Source organism: Oryza sativa, chromosome 1, assembly GCF_034140825.1.
Source record: "Oryza sativa Japonica Group chromosome 1, ASM3414082v1".
Taxonomy (NCBI): domain Eukaryota; kingdom Viridiplantae; phylum Streptophyta; class Magnoliopsida; order Poales; family Poaceae; genus Oryza; species Oryza sativa.
The window spans coordinates 26092373-26114317 of NC_089035.1; the positions used below are offsets into that span (position 1 = coordinate 26092373).

At 40.3% G+C, this 21945-nt stretch overlaps 3 protein-coding genes and 2 long non-coding RNA genes across 12 annotated transcripts; 2 read left to right on the forward strand and 3 right to left on the reverse strand.

The window, feature by feature from the left end:
- Positions 1 to 495: 495 nt before the first annotated feature.
- Positions 496 to 6663, reverse strand: LOC136353842 (uncharacterized). 3 transcript variants are annotated; one of them, XR_010737301.1, is made up of 5 exons: positions 6547 to 6663; positions 5653 to 5821; positions 5518 to 5572; positions 2168 to 2238; positions 496 to 714 (listed from the first exon to the last, which is right to left on the reverse strand). It is a non-coding gene; the product is annotated as an uncharacterized lncRNA (long non-coding RNA). The 3 variants fall into 3 exon arrangements; XR_010737302.1 differs by lacking the exon at positions 496 to 714 and adding an exon at positions 1735 to 2091; XR_010737298.1 differs by lacking the exon at positions 496 to 714 and having other exon boundaries at positions 2101 to 2238.
- Positions 2878 to 7213, forward strand: LOC4326573 (polygalacturonase At1g48100). Of its 2 annotated transcripts, none has more exons than XM_015755617.3 (7): positions 2878 to 3564; positions 4704 to 4835; positions 5268 to 5444; positions 5533 to 5577; positions 5663 to 5870; positions 6184 to 6374; positions 6577 to 7213. In XM_015755617.3, the coding sequence occupies exons 1-7, from the start codon at positions 3097 to 3099 to the stop codon at positions 6970 to 6972; spliced, it is 1617 nt and encodes a 538-aa protein (XP_015611103.1). In that variant the 5' UTR covers positions 2878 to 3096; the 3' UTR covers positions 6973 to 7213. The 2 variants fall into 2 exon arrangements, with proteins under 2 accessions (XP_015611103.1, XP_015611161.1); XM_015755675.3 differs by having other exon boundaries at positions 5536 to 5577.
- Positions 7214 to 9042: 1829 nt separating this feature from the next.
- Positions 9043 to 12378, reverse strand: LOC9269695 (peptide deformylase 1B, chloroplastic-like). Its single transcript, XM_015755760.3, has 7 exons — positions 12117 to 12378; positions 11862 to 12000; positions 11201 to 11393; positions 10295 to 10405; positions 9866 to 9928; positions 9387 to 9495; positions 9043 to 9282 (listed from the first exon to the last, which is right to left on the reverse strand). Exons 2-6 carry the CDS (start codon positions 11879 to 11881, stop codon positions 9397 to 9399), a joined length of 486 nt encoding a protein of 161 aa, XP_015611246.1. The 5' UTR covers positions 11882 to 12000; positions 12117 to 12378; the 3' UTR covers positions 9043 to 9282; positions 9387 to 9396.
- A 931-nt stretch (positions 12379 to 13309) lies between these two features.
- LOC4326574 (SNF2 domain-containing protein ENL1-like) lies at positions 13310 to 21077 on the reverse strand. Of its 5 annotated transcripts, XM_026027331.2 has the most exons (15): positions 20951 to 21077; positions 20502 to 20571; positions 20373 to 20413; positions 20065 to 20288; positions 19556 to 19719; positions 19131 to 19233; positions 18890 to 19059; positions 18482 to 18682; positions 18252 to 18385; positions 18120 to 18168; positions 17424 to 17660; positions 17190 to 17336; positions 16991 to 17104; positions 16840 to 16917; positions 16612 to 16673 (listed from the first exon to the last, which is right to left on the reverse strand). In XM_026027331.2, exons 4-14 carry the CDS (start codon positions 20078 to 20080, stop codon positions 16912 to 16914), a joined length of 1341 nt encoding a protein of 446 aa, XP_025883116.1. In that variant the 5' UTR covers positions 20081 to 20288; positions 20373 to 20413; positions 20502 to 20571; positions 20951 to 21077; the 3' UTR covers positions 16612 to 16673; positions 16840 to 16911. The 5 variants fall into 5 exon arrangements, with proteins under 5 accessions (XP_066162833.1, XP_025883116.1, XP_015622074.1 ...); XM_066306736.1 differs by lacking the exons at positions 17424 to 17660; positions 18120 to 18168; positions 18252 to 18385; ... (6 more) ...; positions 20502 to 20571; positions 20951 to 21077 and adding exons at positions 13310 to 13634; positions 13956 to 14091; positions 14168 to 14242; ... (5 more) ...; positions 16169 to 16249; positions 16326 to 16397 and having other exon boundaries at positions 16482 to 16673; positions 17190 to 17224; XM_015766588.3 differs by lacking the exon at positions 20065 to 20288 and having other exon boundaries at positions 19556 to 19661.
- A 213-nt stretch (positions 21078 to 21290) lies between these two features.
- On the forward strand, positions 21291 to 21945 carry LOC136354995 (uncharacterized). Its single transcript, XR_010738962.1, has 2 exons — positions 21291 to 21562; positions 21681 to 21945. It is a non-coding gene; the product is annotated as an uncharacterized lncRNA (long non-coding RNA).

Consider the following 21945-nt stretch of genomic DNA (forward strand, 5'->3'; position numbering starts at 1 on the left):
GGTTTTCCATGGCCCCCAAGGCACTCCCTGATCATTCCCCGGAAAAAAAAAAAGGCACTCACTGATCATAATTTACAACCCTAGCTATCTATGGCCCCTCGAGCAGTATATGTCGATCTACCCAACCTAAAAGATCGACAGACAGACAGTACGTACGTTCGCACGTAGGAGCGCCCGTGGCCGCATGCACCTGCATTTTGCATGCGTACAAATACACTATCTCGCCTAGTTGTACGTATCTCAAGAGACTGTCAGGCCTCGTGACAAAGTGTACATGTACTTGTTACTTACAAGATGAGTCGTCGCGGTATTCTTCTACGTTTCCTCCTGCAACTTGTGGGATTTATGTCGTTTACTTTAGCTGACAGCATGCAACAAGTTGTTGCCTTCGTAAAATAACCAGGTAGCCCTGTCAGTGGGGATCCACCGATATATGTGAGCAAGCAGCAGAAGCAGCAGCAGCAGCTGGTACATTTATATTGCCGAGTCAAGATCTCCAAATTGAACGACCTTGCAGAGGCCGCCGCGACAAATCTGCATCTTGCTTGTGAGTGCTACTGTACTAATACTGCCGAGTGGCACCGTGTACAATATACCTTCTTACACGCATACATCGCATTGAATAGGTTAGCACGTTATGCCTGTACAGATAGGATCATACGAGCATATATCAGGTAGCACGGCCGATCGACTGCTGTGGCCAGGCCAGGACACCTGCCCATGAAGCATACACATGTCGAACAAATACGAGTTACTAATATTTGTAGCAATTTATAGTTATATATACAGCACATGGACCATCTGCAGTTCTGCACCTTGCCAATAATTAATACTCCACCGAGTATAGCACGCACGCACACGCATAAATTCCTGCAATGTATTAATTTACCATGTTGTGTGTAACAAATGCACAGCTACTTAGCTAGGTGTGTCGATCGATGGAGCTATAGTATATAGTACTATCTCGCATTCTCGCTTAGCCATGGAAGAGGGAGGACAAATCTCTAGCTAGCCAGAGAATGGAGATGTGGAGCGCATGCAGTGTGAGACTGAGAAGGGCGAATGGCGATGCCTGCATGATTGGACGATCGAGGAGTGGAGTACGGGAGGGAGGAGCGGGGCAGGCGAGGGAGCGAGCAGCTAAGCTAAGCTAGCTACGACGTTAGTAAGCTCGTGGCTGCGTTGCGTTGCCGCTCGCGCGCGGCAGTTGGCCCGCGGGGGGCGCGGGTGCGGACAAGCCAAGGGGCAGGGCATACGCTTCCGCCCGTGACCGTCGCCATGTGACCAGGGCGAACGCATGTGCGTGCATGCACCGGTTGCTCGGCGTCACGCCACGCACCCGCCCCGCCCGCCCCGCTCGTCTCCTAGCTATGCGCTGCTGCCGCTCACACACACTCTCTCACTCTGGGAGACTGGGGCTCTGGGTGTGTGTGTGTGTGTGTGACTCTGAACTTCTGAAGAGGCCGGTGGTTGCTCGCGTCGCGCGCTGTACTGGCAAAAAAAACGGCCGCGCGAGAGGGATGTGGGCGTGCACGCTGGCAGGCTGCATGCGCGCGGTCATTCCTGGCCACACGTACATTAAAAATTCCCCGTTTGCTAGCTCCGTCATTTCGGGCCGGCGCAAATCTGGCTCGGTCATTCCCAGCCACAAGTTCACCCTTCTCTACCCGTCACGTGCGTGTCCTCTTAGGGTAATCTAATTCGAAAGACACGCTAATGGCGCCGAACTGCCGATAGTACCAGCTAAGCATGATTAGTGCCACGATTTCGCGTAAATATACTATGCCTTATGCCAGTCAGGTGCATCGGTGTAAGCTTACACACGGGAGATTTCAAGGGTTGCCATTCGCCTCGCATCGGTAGACGATGCGCGCGAGCTCAAAACCGTTATTAGTGGGTGAGTTCGCAACCCTTGCATAGAACAGCACTAGTTCTCTTTGACGTGTCGACCACCTGGCTTAACACTAGAGATGCTTCCGGAACGGCGCAGCAAGTCATGCGGGCATGCGGCTAGCTGCATGGACCCCAGACCGGTCGTTCACGTGCGTGCCTTTGGTTTTTGCAACCGAAAGTGAGCTCACGCACACATAACTGCATGTACAGCGACGGGATAGCAGCAGAAATGTTTCCTTGAAATGAAATCAGTAACAAAGAATGCAGGACTTACCTGTCACTGGAGTTAAGGGCACATGCCAAGATAATTAGATGCGCTCATTTAGCATACCGAAGTGATGATGCCTGTACACAGTTTAGATAGACAAAGTATTAACTACAAGTACTTTAGTTAATATTGCTTCTTCGTGATGTAAAATCCACAGAATGTGCGGTTTCAAATAATGCGCTTTATGCACATATGCAAGTGGATACAAATGAGTTACATCTGTACATCCGTAAGATGGTATAAAATCCATATCGACAATCTTTGAATTAGCTGCTAAATTGGGCAAAATTCCGCTTGCATTACAATTGTACGTATACGAGATCTTTTGGAACACTTGAAAGCAATACATATTTTTATTAGATAATTAATGCAAGGGAAATATAGATGATGGTCCATATAAATTGAATTATTTCGTTTTAACTAATAAATCCAAGAGGCAGGAATTCTATTCCCGATGCCTGAAGCAATGCATATATCCCCTTTGAAATACAACAGTTTTTCCAAAACAAAACTCATTCTCATTCGTGATTTACAAGTGCCTTGACACAGGCAAGATTGATGCTACAGTATAAATACGGGTTATGTCAATTACTGAGGAGGGCATTCCAGGTCTATTCCACCGACAAGTTTTTAACATGATCAAGAAAAAACAGAGTGCAGATGATCATGGAGATGAACAAATGCAGCAAGAAGACTGAGTGTATCTGTGTATGTTTCCCTTGCATGCATGTGACTTAGGAGGGGCCCGTTTCTCCATCTTTTTCATTTCATTTTCACCTAAATCCCTCAAGGAGCAAACATGGCCAGCTCTGATGCTTGTTATTTAAACCCCCTCTCTTTCCCTCCTCACAAGCCACACACTCTATGCTCTCTATCTGCTTCCTAAGCACATACAAGCACTACTCTCCATACAGCAAGCAGATACAAACAGAAGGATGAAGCTCAGAGTAAAAGGCCTCGGCCTCCTTCTTCTCCTTGTCTTGCTTGCTCTTTGCTCCACCATCGACGTCTGCGATGCAAGAAGAGGCAAGCATTGGCGACCTAGGAGCTCACCGAGCTCCTCTCTGCTAAGGAACAAGGGCAAAGGAAAGAAGGGCAGCTCCAACCGGCAGCATGGAAGCAACCGGCCGAGCCCGAAGCCGCCACTCAGCCCGCCACCGAGTCCTGGTAATGGCAAAGGATACCAGAGCCCATACCAGCCAAGCCCAAGTCCAAGCCCGAATGCACCTGTAAGCCCAAGCCCTGTCAATGGGAGTGGACATGCAAGTCCCAAGTCTCCAACTCCAAGCTGTGGAAAAGGTAATCAGCCACCATCGCGGCCAACACCAACATCACCACAGGGCGCAGTGTTTAACGTGGTTGATTTTGGAGCCAAAGGCGATGGCGTCTCCGATGATACCAAGGTCAGCATTCCCCTCTAAAATGCTCTGTTTCAACTTGCAAACTATCCATGCTATCTAAAATTGTCAAGCATCATGCATTTTTCTCCAAGCCAGGAGTTTCTCGATGGCAATTCTTTGTTCGAATTGTTTATCATCTCTTCAATACGTTAGCAAGGGCTCCATGCTGATCATTCCCATAAAACTCGTCGTAAAGACTTTCTGAGATTAGAATTCAGCATTCATGTGGTATTTGGGGGAAAAGGGATGCCGGTTCAGAGTAGTTTTATCTTCAAAAATTTGGACAAAAGCATGCGCGCATAGATGGAATGATCTACCAGAACCATCACAGCATGTGGCGATGTACATATCACATGATTTCCAGAGCAGAGCCCAGGGAAATTGTCACTAGTGCCGTACTTTCTCTTAAGTCAGTTTATGCATGACCGCATCTCTGGCAATTGATTTGTTCGCTATTTTGGATTATTCTCTGCATGTGTTGCCAGCAACTTGTTTTGTTAGCAAATTTGGATTGTTCAATTTTTCTGACATGATCAATTGCATCTCATGCAAGTTTAGCTGGTCACTGTTGCTGTTCTTTTATTATTATTTGAGGAGTCATAGAAGACAATAAAGAAGGCACCAAATAAGTCAAGGGTTCTAAAGGAAAACCATTTATAAGGATTTTTGTTTGTGTCGACTGCCGAGAAAAGCACATCAAGCAAACTACTGTAATCTTGACATTCTTGTCCTTTTCTGTAGAAGAGCAAAGTGCTTCTCCCATGAACCAGGAAACCCTTTCTTATGAAGGTTTTGGAAAACTAATTCCTCTGTTTCTTTGGAAAAAGGCAATAGAATTGGTTTTTTTATGCAGAAACAATACTTAAAATTTGCATCATAATAATCCTCAAACAATGTGCATCGGTTTATTTTCAGCAAAAGACTTCAGCTCTCTCTTATCCTTTCCATTTTTTGCTTGGCTGCATGCTACTTCTCATGCCAGCATGGCAACAAAGACCATAGAATTTTCGTTAGGGATCTGAGGTATATATGGGTGTGTTTTGTTTCTGGGTTCATATTTAGCATACTACAGTCTAGAGGACACAGGACAGTGGCTTCAAATATCAAAGTTTGAGCAAAATGTGTCTTGCACCCACATGCAGGCCTTTGAAGCAGCATGGGCTGCAGCGTGCAAGCAGGGAGCATCTACAGTTGTCGTACCATCAGAACTTGAGTTTCTTGTTGGGCCAATCTCATTCTCTGGGCCTTACTGCAAACCAAATATTCTGTTCCAGGTAACTATACTCTAGCCGAAAATTTCATTCTACCCAAATATGTTTTCCCCTGATTATTATATAGCTTCTTTTTAGTAAAAATGCAAACCCTAAATCAGCATTAACACTACATAACTCTTGCTTCAAAAAGGATAATACTAGATTTATACAGACTCTGAATGCCCACTTCATTATACATATGCCCTCCTGAGTACTTGTATTTGGGAATAAACTAGACATTCATGATAGGAATAAAAAACTCCACTACTTATACTTTGCAGATAAGCCTGAGAATCTTGTTTTGATGAGCATTTGTCATTTTGTTTATAAAAGAAACGAAGGAAATTTCCAACTAATTTTATCAGTGGACAAGTTCAACAATCCACAAACTTGACAGAGTTAATTAGTGGAACACAAAACATAATGATGTTAAGTGACGTGTTTATTTTGTAGCTGGATGGAACAATTGTAGCCCCAACCAGTGCTAAAGCTTGGGGTTCTGGTTTGCTTCAATGGATTGAGTTTACCAAACTAAATGGAGTATCAATTCAAGGCAATGGCATCATAAATGGTAGAGGACAACAATGGTGGACCTATTCAGACATAGATGACGACGAAGATGATGACACAGTAAGATCTCACCATCCATCTAGCATATCATCATATACAAACAATTCAAAAGATGGTTCATTTAGTCACTTACCTTGGATACTTCCAGCAGTACGATGTGGAGTTTGAAAGGATGCCACAAGTTAAACCTACAGTAAGAAGATCACTATATCAAATCACATTTGTAATTGTCTGGTTGCACACGAAAACCAAGTCATAAGAACTTTACTCTGATGCAGGCATTGAGATTCTATGGTAGTTTCAACGTTGTAGTAGCTGGTATCACTATTGTCAACAGCTCGCAGTGCCATCTCAAGTTTGACAGCTGTCAAGGAGTGATGGTCCATGACGTAACAATATCCTCCCCAGAAAACAGCCTCAACACTGATGGAATACACCTGCAGAACTCTAAAGATGTCAGCATTCATCATACCAACCTGGCTTGTGGTACTACCTCCATAACTAAACTGAAGCAGAACTTAGAGCCTATATGAATCTAAAGTACATCAAAATGCTTAGCGATTTTCTTTTACTAAAATCCTCCATACATGAAACAAGGGCAAGAGACATGCGTATGCTCAATAAGGCCTAGAAACAACTGAAATCCTGTCTCCCTGTCCTGTAAATTCTGCAGTGTATAGGACAGGAGGGTACCAGGAAAAACTTCAAGAGTACTGAACTATGAAGCTATCTTTTGCAGTTACTCAACAAAAGCAGAAAAACATAGTTAACATGTATTTTTTGGTCGTATATGATGCAGGTGATGACTGCGTCTCCATTCAAACAGGATGCAGCAATATAAATATACACAATGTGAATTGTGGACCTGGCCATGGAATCAGCATTGGAGGCCTAGGCCGGGACAACACAAAAGCATGTGTCTCCAATGTTACTGTAAGAGATGTCAACATGTTCAGAACCATGACTGGTGTCAGAATCAAGACCTGGCAGGTAAGCACATCCCTTTATAGGTACAAACAAATCCTACTTAATAGGACAGTCATTACATTGTCACAAAAGAAAAGGATAAATATATCATCTTCATAAACTTGGACAATCAGATGTGCTAAGAAATATATATGAGAAAAAAAATGATGATCCTAAGTGAAGACCTAATACTTACTGAGCTAAACAAATTAAACTCTCCTTGCAGGGTGGCTTAGGCTTGGTTCAAGATGTACGGTTCTCGAACATCCAAGTCTCAGAAGTCCAAACACCAATCATCATAGACCAGTTTTACTGTGACAAAAGAACATGCTCAAATCAAACATCAGCAGTGGCAGTATCAGGCGTTCAGTATGAGAACATCAGAGGAACATTTACTATCAAGCCTGTTCATTTTGCATGCAGTGACAGCTCACCTTGTTCAGGGATAACTCTTACTGGAGTACAACTCAGGCCTGTCCAAATACCCCACTACCGCCTAAACGACCCTTTCTGCTGGCAAGCTTTTGGGGAGCTCTACACTCCAACAGTCCCTCCAATTGCTTGCTTGCACCTTGGAAAACCTGCTGGGAACAACTTACAGTCATACCACGACTTATGTTGATACACAAAAGTACCTTCATCCATTGATTGGTGCTTATCCATGAGTGGTCGTGAAACTTCCGACCCCTTTGCACCATTGCTTGGCGGTGTGCATATATACAGTTATTCTGATGCCATTGTTACTATAGCACGTGTCACCCTTCAATTAAAGAAAAGATAGATACTTCCATATGAAAAATGGTCATGGAGCACAAATATGTATTTGAGTTGAAAAGTATTGAACATATTCTAATTTTTCGCAATACCTCAATTCAGTGTTAGAAGCAGTATGGCACAGAAGTTTGTACACCGACACACCATATGAAGTTAACATAATGGTCACGGATCACTTGATCTAGCAAATGTAAATGAACTAGCCAAATGATTGAAAAGGATAATGTTCAAAATATAATCATAAATGATTGAACTGATGCTCAGACATATATTGGTAGCATATTGAAGAGGTTTAGATTACATACATACTATTGATCGGTAATAATTCAAAATATGATCACAAATAACGAGCTGATGTTCTGACACAGACTGGTAACAGATAGAAAAGGTTTAGATTACATGTAGGCTATTGATCAATAATAGCTAGTTAAAATAGTACTGATATGTACTATAGCAACAGAACTGTTGTTCAAGTAACTGGAAAATAGCTAAAGAAAATGAGAATTTCTAACACTTTAAAAAGGTTTGAAACTGCAAACAGCTACACTGTTCAATGCAAGGGGAAAATTATGGACTAGAAGAACAAATAATGCTGTTTAAGGAAACTTGAAAAATAATAAGAAAATTGAATGGGCATAATACAGCTGGCATATTCTACAAAGCCATAGAGAGCCCATCGAAACAAAAGGAAAGAAGTCTTCTGTGTTATGCATCACTAAAATATTTATTCATCATATTTTGATAGGTATGTGTTCTAGTGGCACTGATGACCTTAAGTTAGCTAAAAAAACTGATAAGGGGCATTTGGGAAATGTATATCAGAAAATGAAAAGAAACAAAAGGAAGTATTTGCAAACTAAAATTAACTCACTAAAACATCTATTTTGGCCATGATTGTCTGAGGTAATAGTTACATTGTTCACAATTACAGTCACCTGTTGATCAGAAAATGGGAGAGAGAGAGAGAAGTATTTGCAAACTAAAATTAACTCACTGAAACATCTATTTTAGCCTGCTTGTCTGTACGGTTGTTCACAATTACAGTCACTTGTTAACCATATCTTTTTAACTTTAATCTTTGCTGTTTAGAATATGTAAAATGGTCATATGAAGCCATTTTATTATGCAATTTACATCATACACTGAAAGCTAATAGAAGGCAGTACACTGTGAATTGTTTGATCAACATGAGAATGGACCACACCCATCAATCCTTGTTTTGAAATGCTAGCAATCCTAGATTTCAAGGAACATTGTCGTTGCAAGCAACTGACTATCAAACAGAAAATATTCCCTCCTGATGTTGACTAAACAGATCAGAGAGAAGTTTGCACTTATTTGCACACAAGAACTTCATTGTAATTTGTCACTCTCTCCGTCCCCAAATATAATGGATTCTAGATTGTATTGGAGAAACTAAGGATGGACGAGAAAGAGTATGATGCTCCTCGTTAATTGAGGGGTATATGTAGGGAGTGAAAAAGGGTAGTTGGGGGTAAGATGGGGAAAATTTTGAATGAGAGGTGGTTGGAGGGAAAAGTAGTACTCTAGGATACCTTATATCCGAGGACAAATTTTGAATGCTTGGATCCCTTGTATCCGGGGATGGGAGGAAGTAAATATCATGATGCATCAATAGAAGTGAATGGAAAAAATATAGTCATGTGTCAAATGTCCTACCAAAGATATACTAGCATATGATGCGTATATAATATTAATAAATGTTCTGGTCAATGAGAAAAATGCATATGCGAGTTTTTGTTACCAACCATCCACCTATCTCATTGTAAAATACATATCTGTGTCACTGCCATAGTGTTATTTGCTTTGCTCAATTAGGATTTTTTTTTCCCTAAATATAGTTTGAGAGAAGAGGCCATTACATGAACAATTTTATGAAAAATGATAAAGTACAGTATCTTCTAAAAAATCATATATATGCAAACACTAATATTGTTCACATATTCCTTCTTAGGAAATACAGCTCATTTATCACTAGCATAATTTCTGGTTGTAATATCACTGGTGTTGCACAAAACTAGATACAGCAAGACTGGCAAAAAGTAGAATGACAGAAGAATATGTGATACTGGCAACTGTTCTAATACACAATCTTCAATGTGAAGCTCAGCAGGATGTTTTGAAAAACTGCCAGAACCTGTTCAAGAAGTACCGGAGATAGAATTTTCAGCATTGCCTATTACAAGATGGGAAGTCAATCAAATTGAAAGGTATTAGGATGAAACAGAGTAACAAACCTACCGAAAGCTACTCATCTTGAGAAACTAATGAGATCCTTTCTTCCTTTGTAGTTCTCAATACTTTCAGGGCTTACTAGTCCTGTACTTTCCTCATATTTCTTCTCTAGGTCCTATTGTAAAAGTGGAGTTTTGACTTCACGTGAGCAAAACAAGTTTGTCATAAAATGTGTTGTAAAAAATATATATACAGGCACGCCAGCCTACATAAATACTTATGCACAGTTATTAGTTGAAGCCACATGAGAGGTGCCTTACCTGGGAGGATGTTGAAATATAAAATTTTGAGTTAAAAGGCAAAAGATATAGCAAACTCTTGATACACTAAAAACTCAATATTTGTAACTCTGGTAGAAAAAGTGAAGAATACATTCAAAACAAAGGAATAATATGTTATTAAACAGTTCTAGCGTTAACAACTGCTATCAGATAGAATTTCGATGCAATCTCATTATTTTGCACTATAATGATGTTTTTACAAACCTTCAGTCCCTCACGCACGCTCTCAAGAACATCAAGAGACATCCTGTCAAAGAAAAGAATCCCCTGCACATCCACAATTAAATGGTTAGAATAATATGTTGAACCGTTGTTAGGTTGCTTGAGGGAAAAACAGCAAGGGTATATATGCTTCAATATGTCTTAAATAATTGGAGAAATTGATCTCTAGATTATGGTGTTGAATAGTATATGCTTTATATGCACCCATCCCACATTGAAAATTGAGTTATCCCTAATTTGGGTTCTTTATCAAAAGTAACCTGGACAGGTAAGTATAAGCATGAACATGATTTGGTGGACCCTTGCATATGTTCGCTACAGAAGGAAACTGAAGCAAAAGAGTAGCTGCTGGCAAACCTTTACAGACAGTCTTGACAATTTATTTAACTTTTACCATGGTTAAGCACGTACCTGTAAATGATCAAATTCATGTTGGAAAACTCTTGCAGACAGACCTGACAATTTAACTTTAATCTTTGCCCCTGTAACATCCTGAGCATCAATTTTGACATTGTCTGGTCTCTGCATGAATAAAGTGATCATAATTCATAAGTCATTCACCCAAAGGACACACAGCTGCAGTATGATGGAAATTTTGTTCGTCTATTTCACATCTATATGTTGCTAAACTTTTGGGTATTTCAGTCTCTAAATTATAGAGTGCTTTTGTGTTAAATCTAGTTAATATGTGCATATTAGTAGTAGGCTTAAAACCAGTAACCAACTCTTGAATTCTCATATTGTTACAAGGTCAGAATTTGAAGGTTGGTTCATTTGTTATAACCATGTTAATATGTTATCACTGCTTTAACTCAAATGCATAGTTAAAAATATAGTTCAGTAAAACGTGCAGGGTTAATCTCAGCAGGCAACTTCACAGATTGTTCACTGAATGCATATAACAGTGCGCAGAATGAAGAATTCAGCAGCACAGTGCAAACACACAAGCTTAATCAATTATTTTCCAATGTACTACCTTTGTTTTTTAAACACAAGCTTAATCAATTATTTTCCAATGTACTACCTTCGTTTTTTAATAGATCATGCCGTTGACTTTTTATCACACGTTTGACCATTCATCTTATTGAAAAAAATTACGTATTTATAATTTATTTTGTTGTGAGTTATTTTATCACTCATAGTACTTTAAGCATGATTTATACCTTATACATTTGCATAAAATTTTTGAATAAGATGAATGGTCAAACAGATGGTCAAAAGTCAACAGCGTCATCTATTAAAAAAACGGAGGGAGTATCATGTAGACTTTCAATAGTCATCAAATAACAATATGGCTTGTACACAAAGTATCCTCACCACCACATTGGCATATATCCCAGGGAATGATAAGCAGCTTTCCTCATACACTAACAATCTCTTCGACATTTTGTATACAACCGGGTTGACAAGGACAATCTCCTCTCCTTCTCCCTTCACACCAGCTGGATTAAATACCATAAGTTGTACATTCACCCCAACTTGTGGTGCAGAGAGACCAATTCCATCAGTCCTGTAGCAAGAAACCAATGGTTCAATTGGAGGAATATCTTCTCGAGCAATAGTAGATAGCAAGCCTTTCTAAAAATGATAGCAAGGTATATGATTGGATATTTCCCCCACTTAACAAGGCATTTCACATACTCTGTGAGAAATAACTAGTATGCCACACAATTTCGACCACTTCAAATCACGCCATAGTAATCTTGGAGATCTGTTAAACACTAGACCTCTCTAAAGCCCAGGGAGCCTCGTAAGCACAAATGGTACCTTAATTTGCTTATTTAACAAAGTAACACATATTGAATCTGAAGCGCTAGAAAAAAAAAATCACCAGGGCAGGATCAACTTAACATTTCCATGCATATTTCGTCAAAAGAGTGGCACAGTACCCTCACGCGCATTTCATCAAACAGGTCAGCGCACGCAAACAGAAAACCCCAGCAACGAAATGCACATATGACTCAAACACCAGACTCACTTGTACATAACGTCGAACATCTCGTCAGTGAGGCTGCGGAGGTTGTCATCGAAGGTATTGATGCGCTTGTTGCGAGCCCGTAGGATTGGGTCGGGGTACTTCACGACCTTGAGCGGCGGCTCGAACTGGAGGTCAGCAGCTGCATCGTGCACACACACCACCAGAAGCAGCAGAACAAACCGGGTGAGAAGCACTACAAGGCACCTCTGAGCAGAATAACGCGCCGTGAAGGCGGCGGCCACGACGGCGGCTAACCTGTGGCGAAGTCCTCGTCCTCGGCCGGCGGCGCGGTGACGACGGCGGAACCGAAGCCGTGGCGGAGAGGCGCGACCGAGCCCGTGCGGGAGAGTGGCAGACCCGCGGAGGCGGGGGCCGAGGCTGAAGTGAAGGCGAGCGGCCATGGTGGTGGAGGACTGGGCGAGTCGCCGATTTTTTTCCCTCTCCCCGCACGCGGCAGCGCGCCAGCGCGAGACTGGCGGGTGGTGCCCCCTGCCCCGTTCTACGGATGCCAAACCGTGGTGCTGCATCTCCCTAGTCACGTTTTAGAGCAAGTTCAATAGTATAGCCAACTACTAGCTCCAACTTATTTATAGCCAACTACTAGCTTATTCATACAATAGTTACATACTACACTATTAATACCTAGTCCTACCCGTCATAGACACACTGCGTCTTGGGGTCTGTGCTATAGCTGGCTACAAATCTGTAGCCCGCTGCTCTTCTCTCTCCTGATTTATCTTCTTAAAATATGTTTGCAGCTGGCTTATAGCCTGCTATTATACCTGCTCTTAGGCTCCGTTTAGTTTCCAAAATAAAAGTTTTCACATTTAGACACATATATAGAGTATTAAATATATATTAAAAAACCAATTATACAGATTGCGTGTAATTTGCGAGACGAATCTTTTAAGCATAATTGCGCCATGATTGACAATGTGGTGCTACAGTAAACATTTGCTAATGACAGATTAAATAGTTTTAATAAATTTGTCAAAAAGTTTCCCAACAGAATTTGTAATTTGTTTTATTATTAGACTACGTTTAATACTTCAAATCTGTATCCGTATATCCAATGTGACAACCAATTCTAAAAATTTTCCCCAACTAAACAAAGACCTTACTTTCAGAATCAATGCTATCGCAAGTTGACATCTGTGTAACTTAAGAGTGTTTGGATAATGAGAAATAGAGGGTGGGATTGGGATTGGGAAATGAATGAAGGGTTAGGATTAAATGAAAGAGGGAGAATGAATGGTTAGGATTTAAAGATGTCTTTTGATGGGTGGGAAATCATTTCCAATTTCCATTAGCCAAACATTGCCTAAGTGTTTGATGCCCAAACTGTCCTCAATACGAGGTTGTGTGGTTGAACTGAGCTGTAGTCATTTTCAGTACCATGTTCGATCTCCATTGAACTTAACCAAAAAGCAAACTGAGACACAGACACAGAGAGTAAAAAGTCAATCGACCAATGAACTTTGTTGTTTGCATCCTGGAGCACCAATTTCTACTGGCACAAATTCTACATCATCGCCAGCTTCTACAGCAATACAAACCTGAACCCCAAAAAAAAGCAAAAGGAAGACAACAATAAATGTCTACTGGCAGATTTCACTTGGCGCGAGTTCTTCAGCAGTTTGACCATCGCTAACCCCCTTTCCTTTTCTTTTCTTCTATCTCTTCTTGTGATGTTAGTTCAGAAATCTCTTTTTCAATAGCCTTCATTTGTCGAAGAACATTGGCTCCAGAGTCATGAGCTGCTTCCTTGATATGCTGCAATGTATAAGCAATTTGTTATGTAGCAGCTAATAGAATGGATCAGGGAAGGCAAGGGAATGTTGATTAGAACACAAAAACACTCATCTACAAGCAATAACATGCTTAGTGACATTAAAAGGTATAGATGCCCAATATGAAAAGCAACGAATGTAAAAAGCATTTACAAGTTTTCATTTCAGAAAGCAACAATTTCAATATACTTTGAAAAGTCATTACAAATATAGCTGGAAGCAACTATTGGTTCGAAGAGAAAAAACTATGCTGAGTAATGTTGCATGCTTCTGGTTTGCATGTAAAAAGGTCTGAATTACTTACTTCATACAACTTAGTCTTGCATTCTAGCTCAGCCCTTTTAGCTTCAATTTTCACAGTCCGGTCTACTTCAACTTTTTCAACTCTGAATGATGTATTTCTAACAGGTTTTGCTTTTGGATTCACTGCTAACTCAGACCTGTAACAAAGAGACCATTTTAAATATAATCTAGCACAATCAAATGAAATAAGCTTAAACATTTTTTTTTAGTTACCAATCTATGCAACTATCTGAAAGCGATCGGCGGTGCTGAGATCTTGAATGCCCAACCGTACTTCTATTTTCATCACTATGGAAAGAGTTGAAATAATTAGACTGAATTGCTCATTTCAACAATTAATTACGCATGAAAACACAGCAATTACCCCATATCAATCTTTTGAGGAGGAAGATACTTCATATCAATCTTTTGAGGAGGAAGATTAATTGTTTTCTCAAACAATGTGTTGTGAACTGATACGCCTACTATACCTTGCTGTCTCAAAAATATCAAATGACTCTTCAATGTTGCCCTACTGAGATTTCATGGAAGAAATATATCAGATAAAGTGCTGACTTACTGAAATTCATCACAATTTATTGAGTTAACTTACATGTTATCTGTCATGGTCTCTATCTCAAGCCTTTTCTGTAATAAGGATGTTCCGAAACCCATCTCAGGAAGTTTTAAAAATTCTTTGTAACCCTGTGAAACAATTCAAACGAACTGTTAGTTCTTCAAGAGTTAGTTAAATTGAAATTTCAATAAAATTTATAGCACACCAGTTTGTTGATGTAGCGCCTGAAATCACGTTCTTCTGTTGCAGCTTTGAAAATCCCTTCTTTGGATACCTAAAACACAACAGGCCATACTCAAAAAACCAGAACGCTTCATTTTAACAAGGAGGCAAACAAAACAATCTATAACAAATCAGATCTTCATTTAGTTAGTTGTGAGGGGAGGAAAGGAAGCTCTGATGTTTTCATGCAAGATACTGACACAAAAAGTTATGGAAACATAGCATATACATGGATATTTTTTAGGGCCCTTGCCCAACCTACCAGATGCCTTGAGCTTAAGCAACACCTTTAACAACCATTGATATTTTTAATAAATGCTGGAAACGGTTCTAACCTGTTTTTCATATATTCTTTCCTCAATAGTACACGAGGTTATAAGCCTATAGATGATGACATTCTTCTCCTGTCCAATTCTGTACACTCTATCAACGCATTGATTATCCAGGCTGTAAACAATAAATATATTAAATAAGTAGTTTCAGCAAAAACAATAATATGGAATATAAGGATAAACCGAATACCTCGGATTCCAAGATGGATCAGCGATGATAACTCTGGAAGCATTAGTTAAATTTAGACCTATACCACCCACTTTTGTGGTCATTAAAAATATGGGAGGCCCATCTTTACTTTGAAAGCCCTAAAAAGATTAAAAATAAATAAATAGCATGCAACATATAAAGTAATTTTAGTCACCTGATTTGTTTTAAAATTTCAGTCACATTTGCCATCTCTTCCAAACATACTCATATATGAACCAAGCAGAAAGAAAAGCAATACACTAAGAAGAAAATCAATTCTGCACTGGCAGTTGCATAACAGGCTCGTTTGCCCCTAATTTGTTAGGAATGCCTCTAGGACCTTGTTGGCATGCCACAATCCATCACAACAGAGAAGGTTCATCTTGAACAAGAGATGAACATTACCATTGTGTAAAAGTAAAAGACAACCATGGAGTCCTCTAGAAAGAGCAAAAAGACCTGGAACACACTAATGTTCAGAAAGTCGGAACATGAAGTACTGATGTTCAGAGAATAGCACATTCCCTAGAACATTACACCGATGGCCCTATTCTTGGAAATTTAAAGTATTGTGAAAAGGAGAAAAGGGAAACCTAGATTGCCTACGTTACTCAAGGCCATTTCACATCACATATACACACTATCTTAGCATAAAAATGCATTTTCAGATACAGCCCACAGGAAAGAAAAGGATAATCAACTTGCTGCATCAAAATTATCTTAGTATATAGAATGGCATAGCCAGTCCATCACCATGCATGCCCGCACCAGATGAGTATTATGCTATTGGATCCAATGAACAAACCCAATACAAAAGACAAAACCCAAACTAGAGAACAGGTTGGAGGACAGATTGGATAGCATTGACTGAAATCTAGCAAAAACATAATAAATAAGTAGGTGAAGAAATGTACCTTAATAATAGCTTCTCTTTTAGAAGCTGTAACAGTCCCATCCATACGAGCAAAATGTACTCCCTTGTTGGTTAGTGCCTCCTGTTTTTATAGGGGATAAATTTTCAAAAAATGGTGTCATGCTACAGTCTATTACAAGATAAATAAATATACAAACCTCTATTTCATCAAGCATTAGGCGCGTCTGTGAGAAAATTAGCACCTTGTGCCCTTCTTCCTTAAGTTTTTCCTGCCATGTTTTCTATGTATTATGCATGCAAGATTATCAATGGATAAGCATACATTGCTCTAAAGAAAAGCATTGAGTGCAGACCAACAATTGCAGTATAAATGTAAGCTTGCATGACTTGAGACAATTTGATGTCTTTGTGGTATTCTTTGCAATCAAAGCTTCAAGTTTTTTGACAATGCCCTGTAACGTCCTGTTTTCTTTCAACGCTAATTGTTCCTCACAGGAATCTACAGCTGTCAAGTTCTGAGGATGGTTGCATATCTTTTGGAGCAGCTGTTTAAATGTAAACATGAAATATCTCAATATTATGAAAAAAGATACAATCCATCTCTAAGGAAATTACTCGACTAGTGCTACAGACCATCAAGGACCATAAGATCATGAGAGAGCACCATACATAACTTAAAAAAGGACGATTAAAGAGAAATTTCAGAAGTACCATTGTTGCAACAAATGTTGATCCCTTCACTGTCTTATCAATCAAATTGCTCTTCATAAATGTTTCATATAATTATATCTGCGTACACAAGAAAAGAGGAATAAATAATGCTAATAACTGAATGTAGCTTTTTCATCAACGTAATTTCTACCTGATATGGCGTTAGCTTCAGCCAGATGACAAGATCAGCTTTATTAGGTAAAAGGCTTTCAATACTTTCCTTGGTGCGCCTAAGAAAATAAGGTCGCACCATTTTGCGGAACTCCTGCAAGCAACAAATAATAACTGAATAGAACAAATAATACAAGATGTTTTCGGAAACAAAAGCAAACGATGAAATAGGAAAATACCATGGCCTTTTTAGAAGATATCATTACTACTTCAGTTGTTGCCTCAAGCACATTTCCCATGTCAATTGGTTTACAGAAGTCTCTTTCAAAAGCAGCAAGAGAGCCCAAGACAGTAGGACAGCAAAGACTCATTAGTGAATGAAATTCCTGCATGTGACATTTTCCTTAATGCATAAAGACAAGCTCAATGAAAAATTACATTCTAGTATAGATATGAAATGCAAAAAGATATACCGAAAGGTTATTTTGAACCGGTGTTCCTGTGAGGACAACTGTTTGCCCACGAGATAAGCTTTTCAGCGCAGCAGCATTTTTCGTATTTGGGTTCTTCAGCACGTGACCCTCATCAAGAATCACATAGTCCCATGAAGGACAAGCTCTTCTCATCTTTGAGCTTTTACTGCTCATGCCGTTTAGTTCTTCATTATACAACCTCACCAGATCATACGTAATAAGCAGAACACCACCTTCCTGCATTATTTTCACAATAGCATATTCTCATTGAGAATATTCCAAACTTAAAAGCAAGGTATTGGGTTGAAATTTAAGATAGTTCCAATCTTATGTATGGACAAATTTAATTCATTTACCCTATGCTGTGATTCATTCCATGTTAACTCCATGCAACTTTTTATTAAAGCAAATTTGTGTGTTGGCGGTGCATCCATCTAGGTGCGTTCAGTCTAGTGCAATATCTTGCAAAAAAAAAAGAAGCTCAAACTAGTGTGCTATCTTGTTTGATGGATGCAAAACTTGCCAACATGGGTAACCAGGCTCTCTTTTGCATTCATTAAACAAGTTCTTGTACCAGTTCCGAGTATTTTGCAAGGTGTTGCACTAGATTGCATCCAACTCACATGTTTTTGTACCCTTAGCTACTTCCCACAAATTCTACTTAGTTTCTCAATAAATTTAGATTGAATAACAAACCTTTAGCACCTGCGCTAGAGAATCATGCCTTGTCTTGGCACACCAGAAGCTACAACCGAGTAAAAAAGGAATATTAAGCTGAGCTTATCTCCTTCAACTAAAAGGCAAGAGAGAAATAAGACAAATGCATACCTATGTATAAGATCTTCATTAAAACCAACTTTTGTTAATTCAGCAATCCACTGATGCAAGATTGTGCCCGGGGCAACAATCAATACCCTTTGTGTCAAATCGGAATAAAAAAGGCCAGCTAGAAAGGCTGAAGCCTGAATAGCAAAAAAAAAAACTAGATTAGAAGCCTATATGAAAAGAACACATCATACAAGAATTCAAGGGAAGGATAAAGGAAATTTCAACTAAACCTGGCGGGTTTTGCCTAGGCCCATATCATCCGCAAGAATTCCCCCACCGGATTTTTCACAGTGGAGCCTCCAGAGCCATTCAAGCCCATCCTTTTGATGAGGGAAGAGACTAGAAAATATCTCACTAGGAAGGAGAAAGGGGTGTTTTATATGGTGTCCAGTTGCTGCGATAACAAAAGCACCTGATCTATTAATAGACACCTGCAACACAAATGACCGAAATTCTATTAAAACAAACTTATAAATCCTCTGTCAATTATTTGTATAGCATCACATATTCATGTTGTATAGCAATAACACTATTGTGAGTTGTCAATTTCTGCCGAAGAGTCAACACATTTTGCACTATAGAATATCGCAGATAGGACAAAAATTGATGATCTTTGTAATTAACTGCTTATGACTCACCTTTTCACCACCAAGATTAACAGTGTTGCCATTTGAGAGAATTTTAATTACAGCTAGCTCAGAACTGAAGAGCACAAACCCTGATCCTTCAGAAAGTTTATTTTCATCCTTCTGAGTGATCTGATGGTCAACTACTGTTCCATATGGAGAGAAGAAGTGCACAATATCATCTGAGAAATCAAAATAACCATCAGGTTAACACTATAAGGAAGCAGATGACTATCTTCTGTATTAATAATACCATTGGACACTGTCCAGGGAAGGCCATCCAGAGTTATCCTCCGGTTTGTCTTCTTGTCCTTATACTGAATGGTGTCTTCCATTAATGTTCTATCAACTACAACCTGGAAATATCAATAGACAAACCAATAAGTACCTTTCAGTTGGGACATTATGGAACTGAAAAATATGTGATAATTCTAGAGGAACAAAAATCCATATGGTTTTTACTTGCAGGTAGCTGGGAATTAGGATGAGTAAGGAAGTGCATTTGGATATGTCGAGGATTAAAATCCTCCTTTTGAAAAATAACTTAGAATATTTTTAACCAAGTTATTTAGATTGGGAATATTAGAATACAAAAAATTTCAAATGAGCACATAACAGACATTGAATGATGAGCCATGTTGTTTAGGTAGGAATATGGAAATTGGGAGAATGACTTACATGTTTTCCTTTGATAATATGCCTGCACTTGATTATTTTATCAGAAATGGCAGCATCGGCATAAGTAATTTTAGCAGAATCCCCTGCCTGGGCTGTGCCCTTGGCCCTGATAATAATCAAATCAACTATCTTTCCATATTTAATGAAATAGTCTGCTAGGTCAGCTGTCATAAAAAATGACAGAAACCAAATTAGTATTACAAAAAGTTAGTATGCCATGGAAAATCTGTTTACCAGGTAGCTGACTGTAAATATTATAACTATGGAATTCAGATTAGTTAATGAGAAAATCGTAATCATTGAACCGGTGCAATAGATGTTATAATCCATCATCCTCCATTATAGGAATTATTCACTGTTGTTCTTACCAGTTTCAACTCATAAAGTACAAACATCTCTTAAATCGCATGATGGAGTTATGCCTTTGAGTCAATTGAACTGTATATATTTATAAGGAAACATAAATACCAACCAGGGCAGACGAATGGGCTCATGAAATAGGTGCGCACCATTTGCTACTTGCATAGAATATAGAAACAAAAACCCAGAAACTGAGCACACAGATTGAAGAATTTGCCTCAGCAACCTAGTGTGTCATTCCAGTCAGATATTTATTGTCAAGTACAGTACTTAACGGAATCTATGAATATCTATCTTCCAGGACTTGCTTTGAGCTGTTAGAAACTTTTATTTGGAGCAGAAAAAATAACGGAATAATATCCCCAAAAAATACCTGCAATAATATGGAAATTTAAACCACCCTACTTAACAGAATATGATGTGGTTTCATTAACTAGGGTATAAAGGAGCAAATTACCATATGACAATTCGCTAGGCAGCCCTCTTATAACAACTTGCCTGCAGCACCAACCAGACCACACTGATGTTAATTAAGATCAATAAATAACTGGTGAAATGGTGGGAAGGGGTGGGGATAGTGTCTTACCCAGCATGGCTGCTGCCCTCGCCAAGTTCCTTAATCTGTACCATCGCTGCAGTTTTTCCTTTCTTTTTTCCTGGAGGCCGGAAACACCAAAAATCAAAAAAAAAAAGGGGAAATAGTCAAATTGCAAGAGAGAGAGAGTGTGTGTGTAAAAATTAGGGTTAGGGGGAGAGGCTCTAGAGAGAGATAGCCACAGTTTGCCGGCGGATTGGCGGTGATGGCGGCGACGATTCCGCGTATCGGGAGGGGTTGAGCACGGGGAGGGCGGTGGATGTGGGAAGCAACGCGGCCGGAAGTGTGGAGCACGGCGGGGAGAGGGATAGTGTTGGGGGTTTTGGAGGAGGGGGGGGGGTGGGGGGCGGGGGGGTGGTGAGGTGACCTGCGCCGGCCGGGGTAGTGGAGCACGGCGCCGACCACGCGGAGGGGAGGGAGGGCGGCGGCGGGATCTTTACCTCCTCCGAGACGGCGACCGGCGGCGAGCACGATGGCGGCGCGGCGACTTCCCGGTCGGCTTCCGAGTTCTGATTGCTGTCGACGAGCACGGCAGGAGAGAGCACGGGTGGGTTGGTAGAGTCAATTGGAGCGGATTTACAACGGTGGGCTAATGGAAATAGGAAAATGTCCACTTTGCATCTCTCGACCGCAAAGCACGGGGAAAATGGACAAGTGGCTACGTTTAAAACGTGATTTTACCGGAATGCCATCTTAAAAACGATTCGTTAAAATGCCAAGATGAAGCGCGTGACACTCGCCGCTTTACCATTTTCACCATTTTATGCATTTTCGATAGGAATTTCGCTTCTCTGCCAAGTGACCAGACGAAATTGCCCTGCAGTTACATAGAAAGGGGATCGAGATCCAGAGGGGGTGCTTGGCTGTCTCTCTCTTCCTCCACTCTCCAGCATGTTTGCTCATCAGCGAAGAAATCAATTTGGTCATGGAGACAGCTCGTTGCGGAAGGAGCTCACCGTCGGCACACCGCATGTAGGCGCCGCCGTCGCACTGCATCCCACTTGGGTGAGGATGGCGAATATGGAGTGTACATGGCAAGAACTCGTAGCCAAGTAAGTGAATCCATTCTCAATCCTTTGGCGATTTGAATGTTGTTGATGTTGCGATTGTGGGCGAGTTCGTTGTAGTTTGTGCATCGTTTAACTTGCTTCCATTTTTCTATCTCACCAGGCTCGAGGAGGAGCCTGAGCGTAGTTTAGCTGCGGTAGTTGGTGATGCAGGAGCGGTAGATGCTGACGCAGGAGTTAAAACCGTTTTCTATGCCGCACCTAATGGGGTTGTCGAACTTGTGCCACCTCCGGCCGATCAAGGCCCAGCTGTTGATGCACCTCCTGATGTGATATTGCCTGTATGGTACCTCTAATTACTAATTCTGCTTTTTGGATCTATAAATAATATCATGACTGAATAAAAAATAATTTGTTTATCATCATAA

Coding starts and splice junctions, on each gene's coding strand:
- LOC9269695 (XM_015755760.3), bottom strand. CDS start 11,881: ATGTTCGACGTTATGTACAA. Junction 11,394..11,861: donor ATGTTCGACGTTATGTACAA/GTGAGTCTGGTG, acceptor TTCTTGCTACAG/GACTGATGGAATTGGTCTCT. Junction 9,496..9,865: donor GCGTGCGTGAGGGACTGAAG/GTTTGTAAAAAC, acceptor CTTTTACAATAG/GACCTAGAGAAGAAATATGA.
- LOC4326573 (XM_015755617.3), top strand. CDS start 3,097: ATGAAGCTCAGAGTAAAAGGCCTCGGCCTCCTTCTTCTCCTTGTCTTG. Junction 5,445..5,532: donor ACGACGAAGATGATGACACA/GTAAGATCTCAC, acceptor GGATACTTCCAG/CAGTACGATGTGGAGTTTGA. Junction 6,375..6,576: donor TCAGAATCAAGACCTGGCAG/GTAAGCACATCC, acceptor CTCTCCTTGCAG/GGTGGCTTAGGCTTGGTTCA.
- LOC4326574 (XM_015766584.2), bottom strand. CDS start 20,545: ATGGTACAGATTAAGGAACTTGGCGAGGGCAGCAGCCATGCTGG. Junction 18,386..18,481: donor GCCTAGGCAAAACCCGCCAG/GTTTAGTTGAAA, acceptor TTTGCTATTCAG/GCTTCAGCCTTTCTAGCTGG. Junction 17,105..17,189: donor TATCTTCTAAAAAGGCCATG/GTATTTTCCTAT, acceptor TGTTGCTTGCAG/GAGTTCCGCAAAATGGTGCG.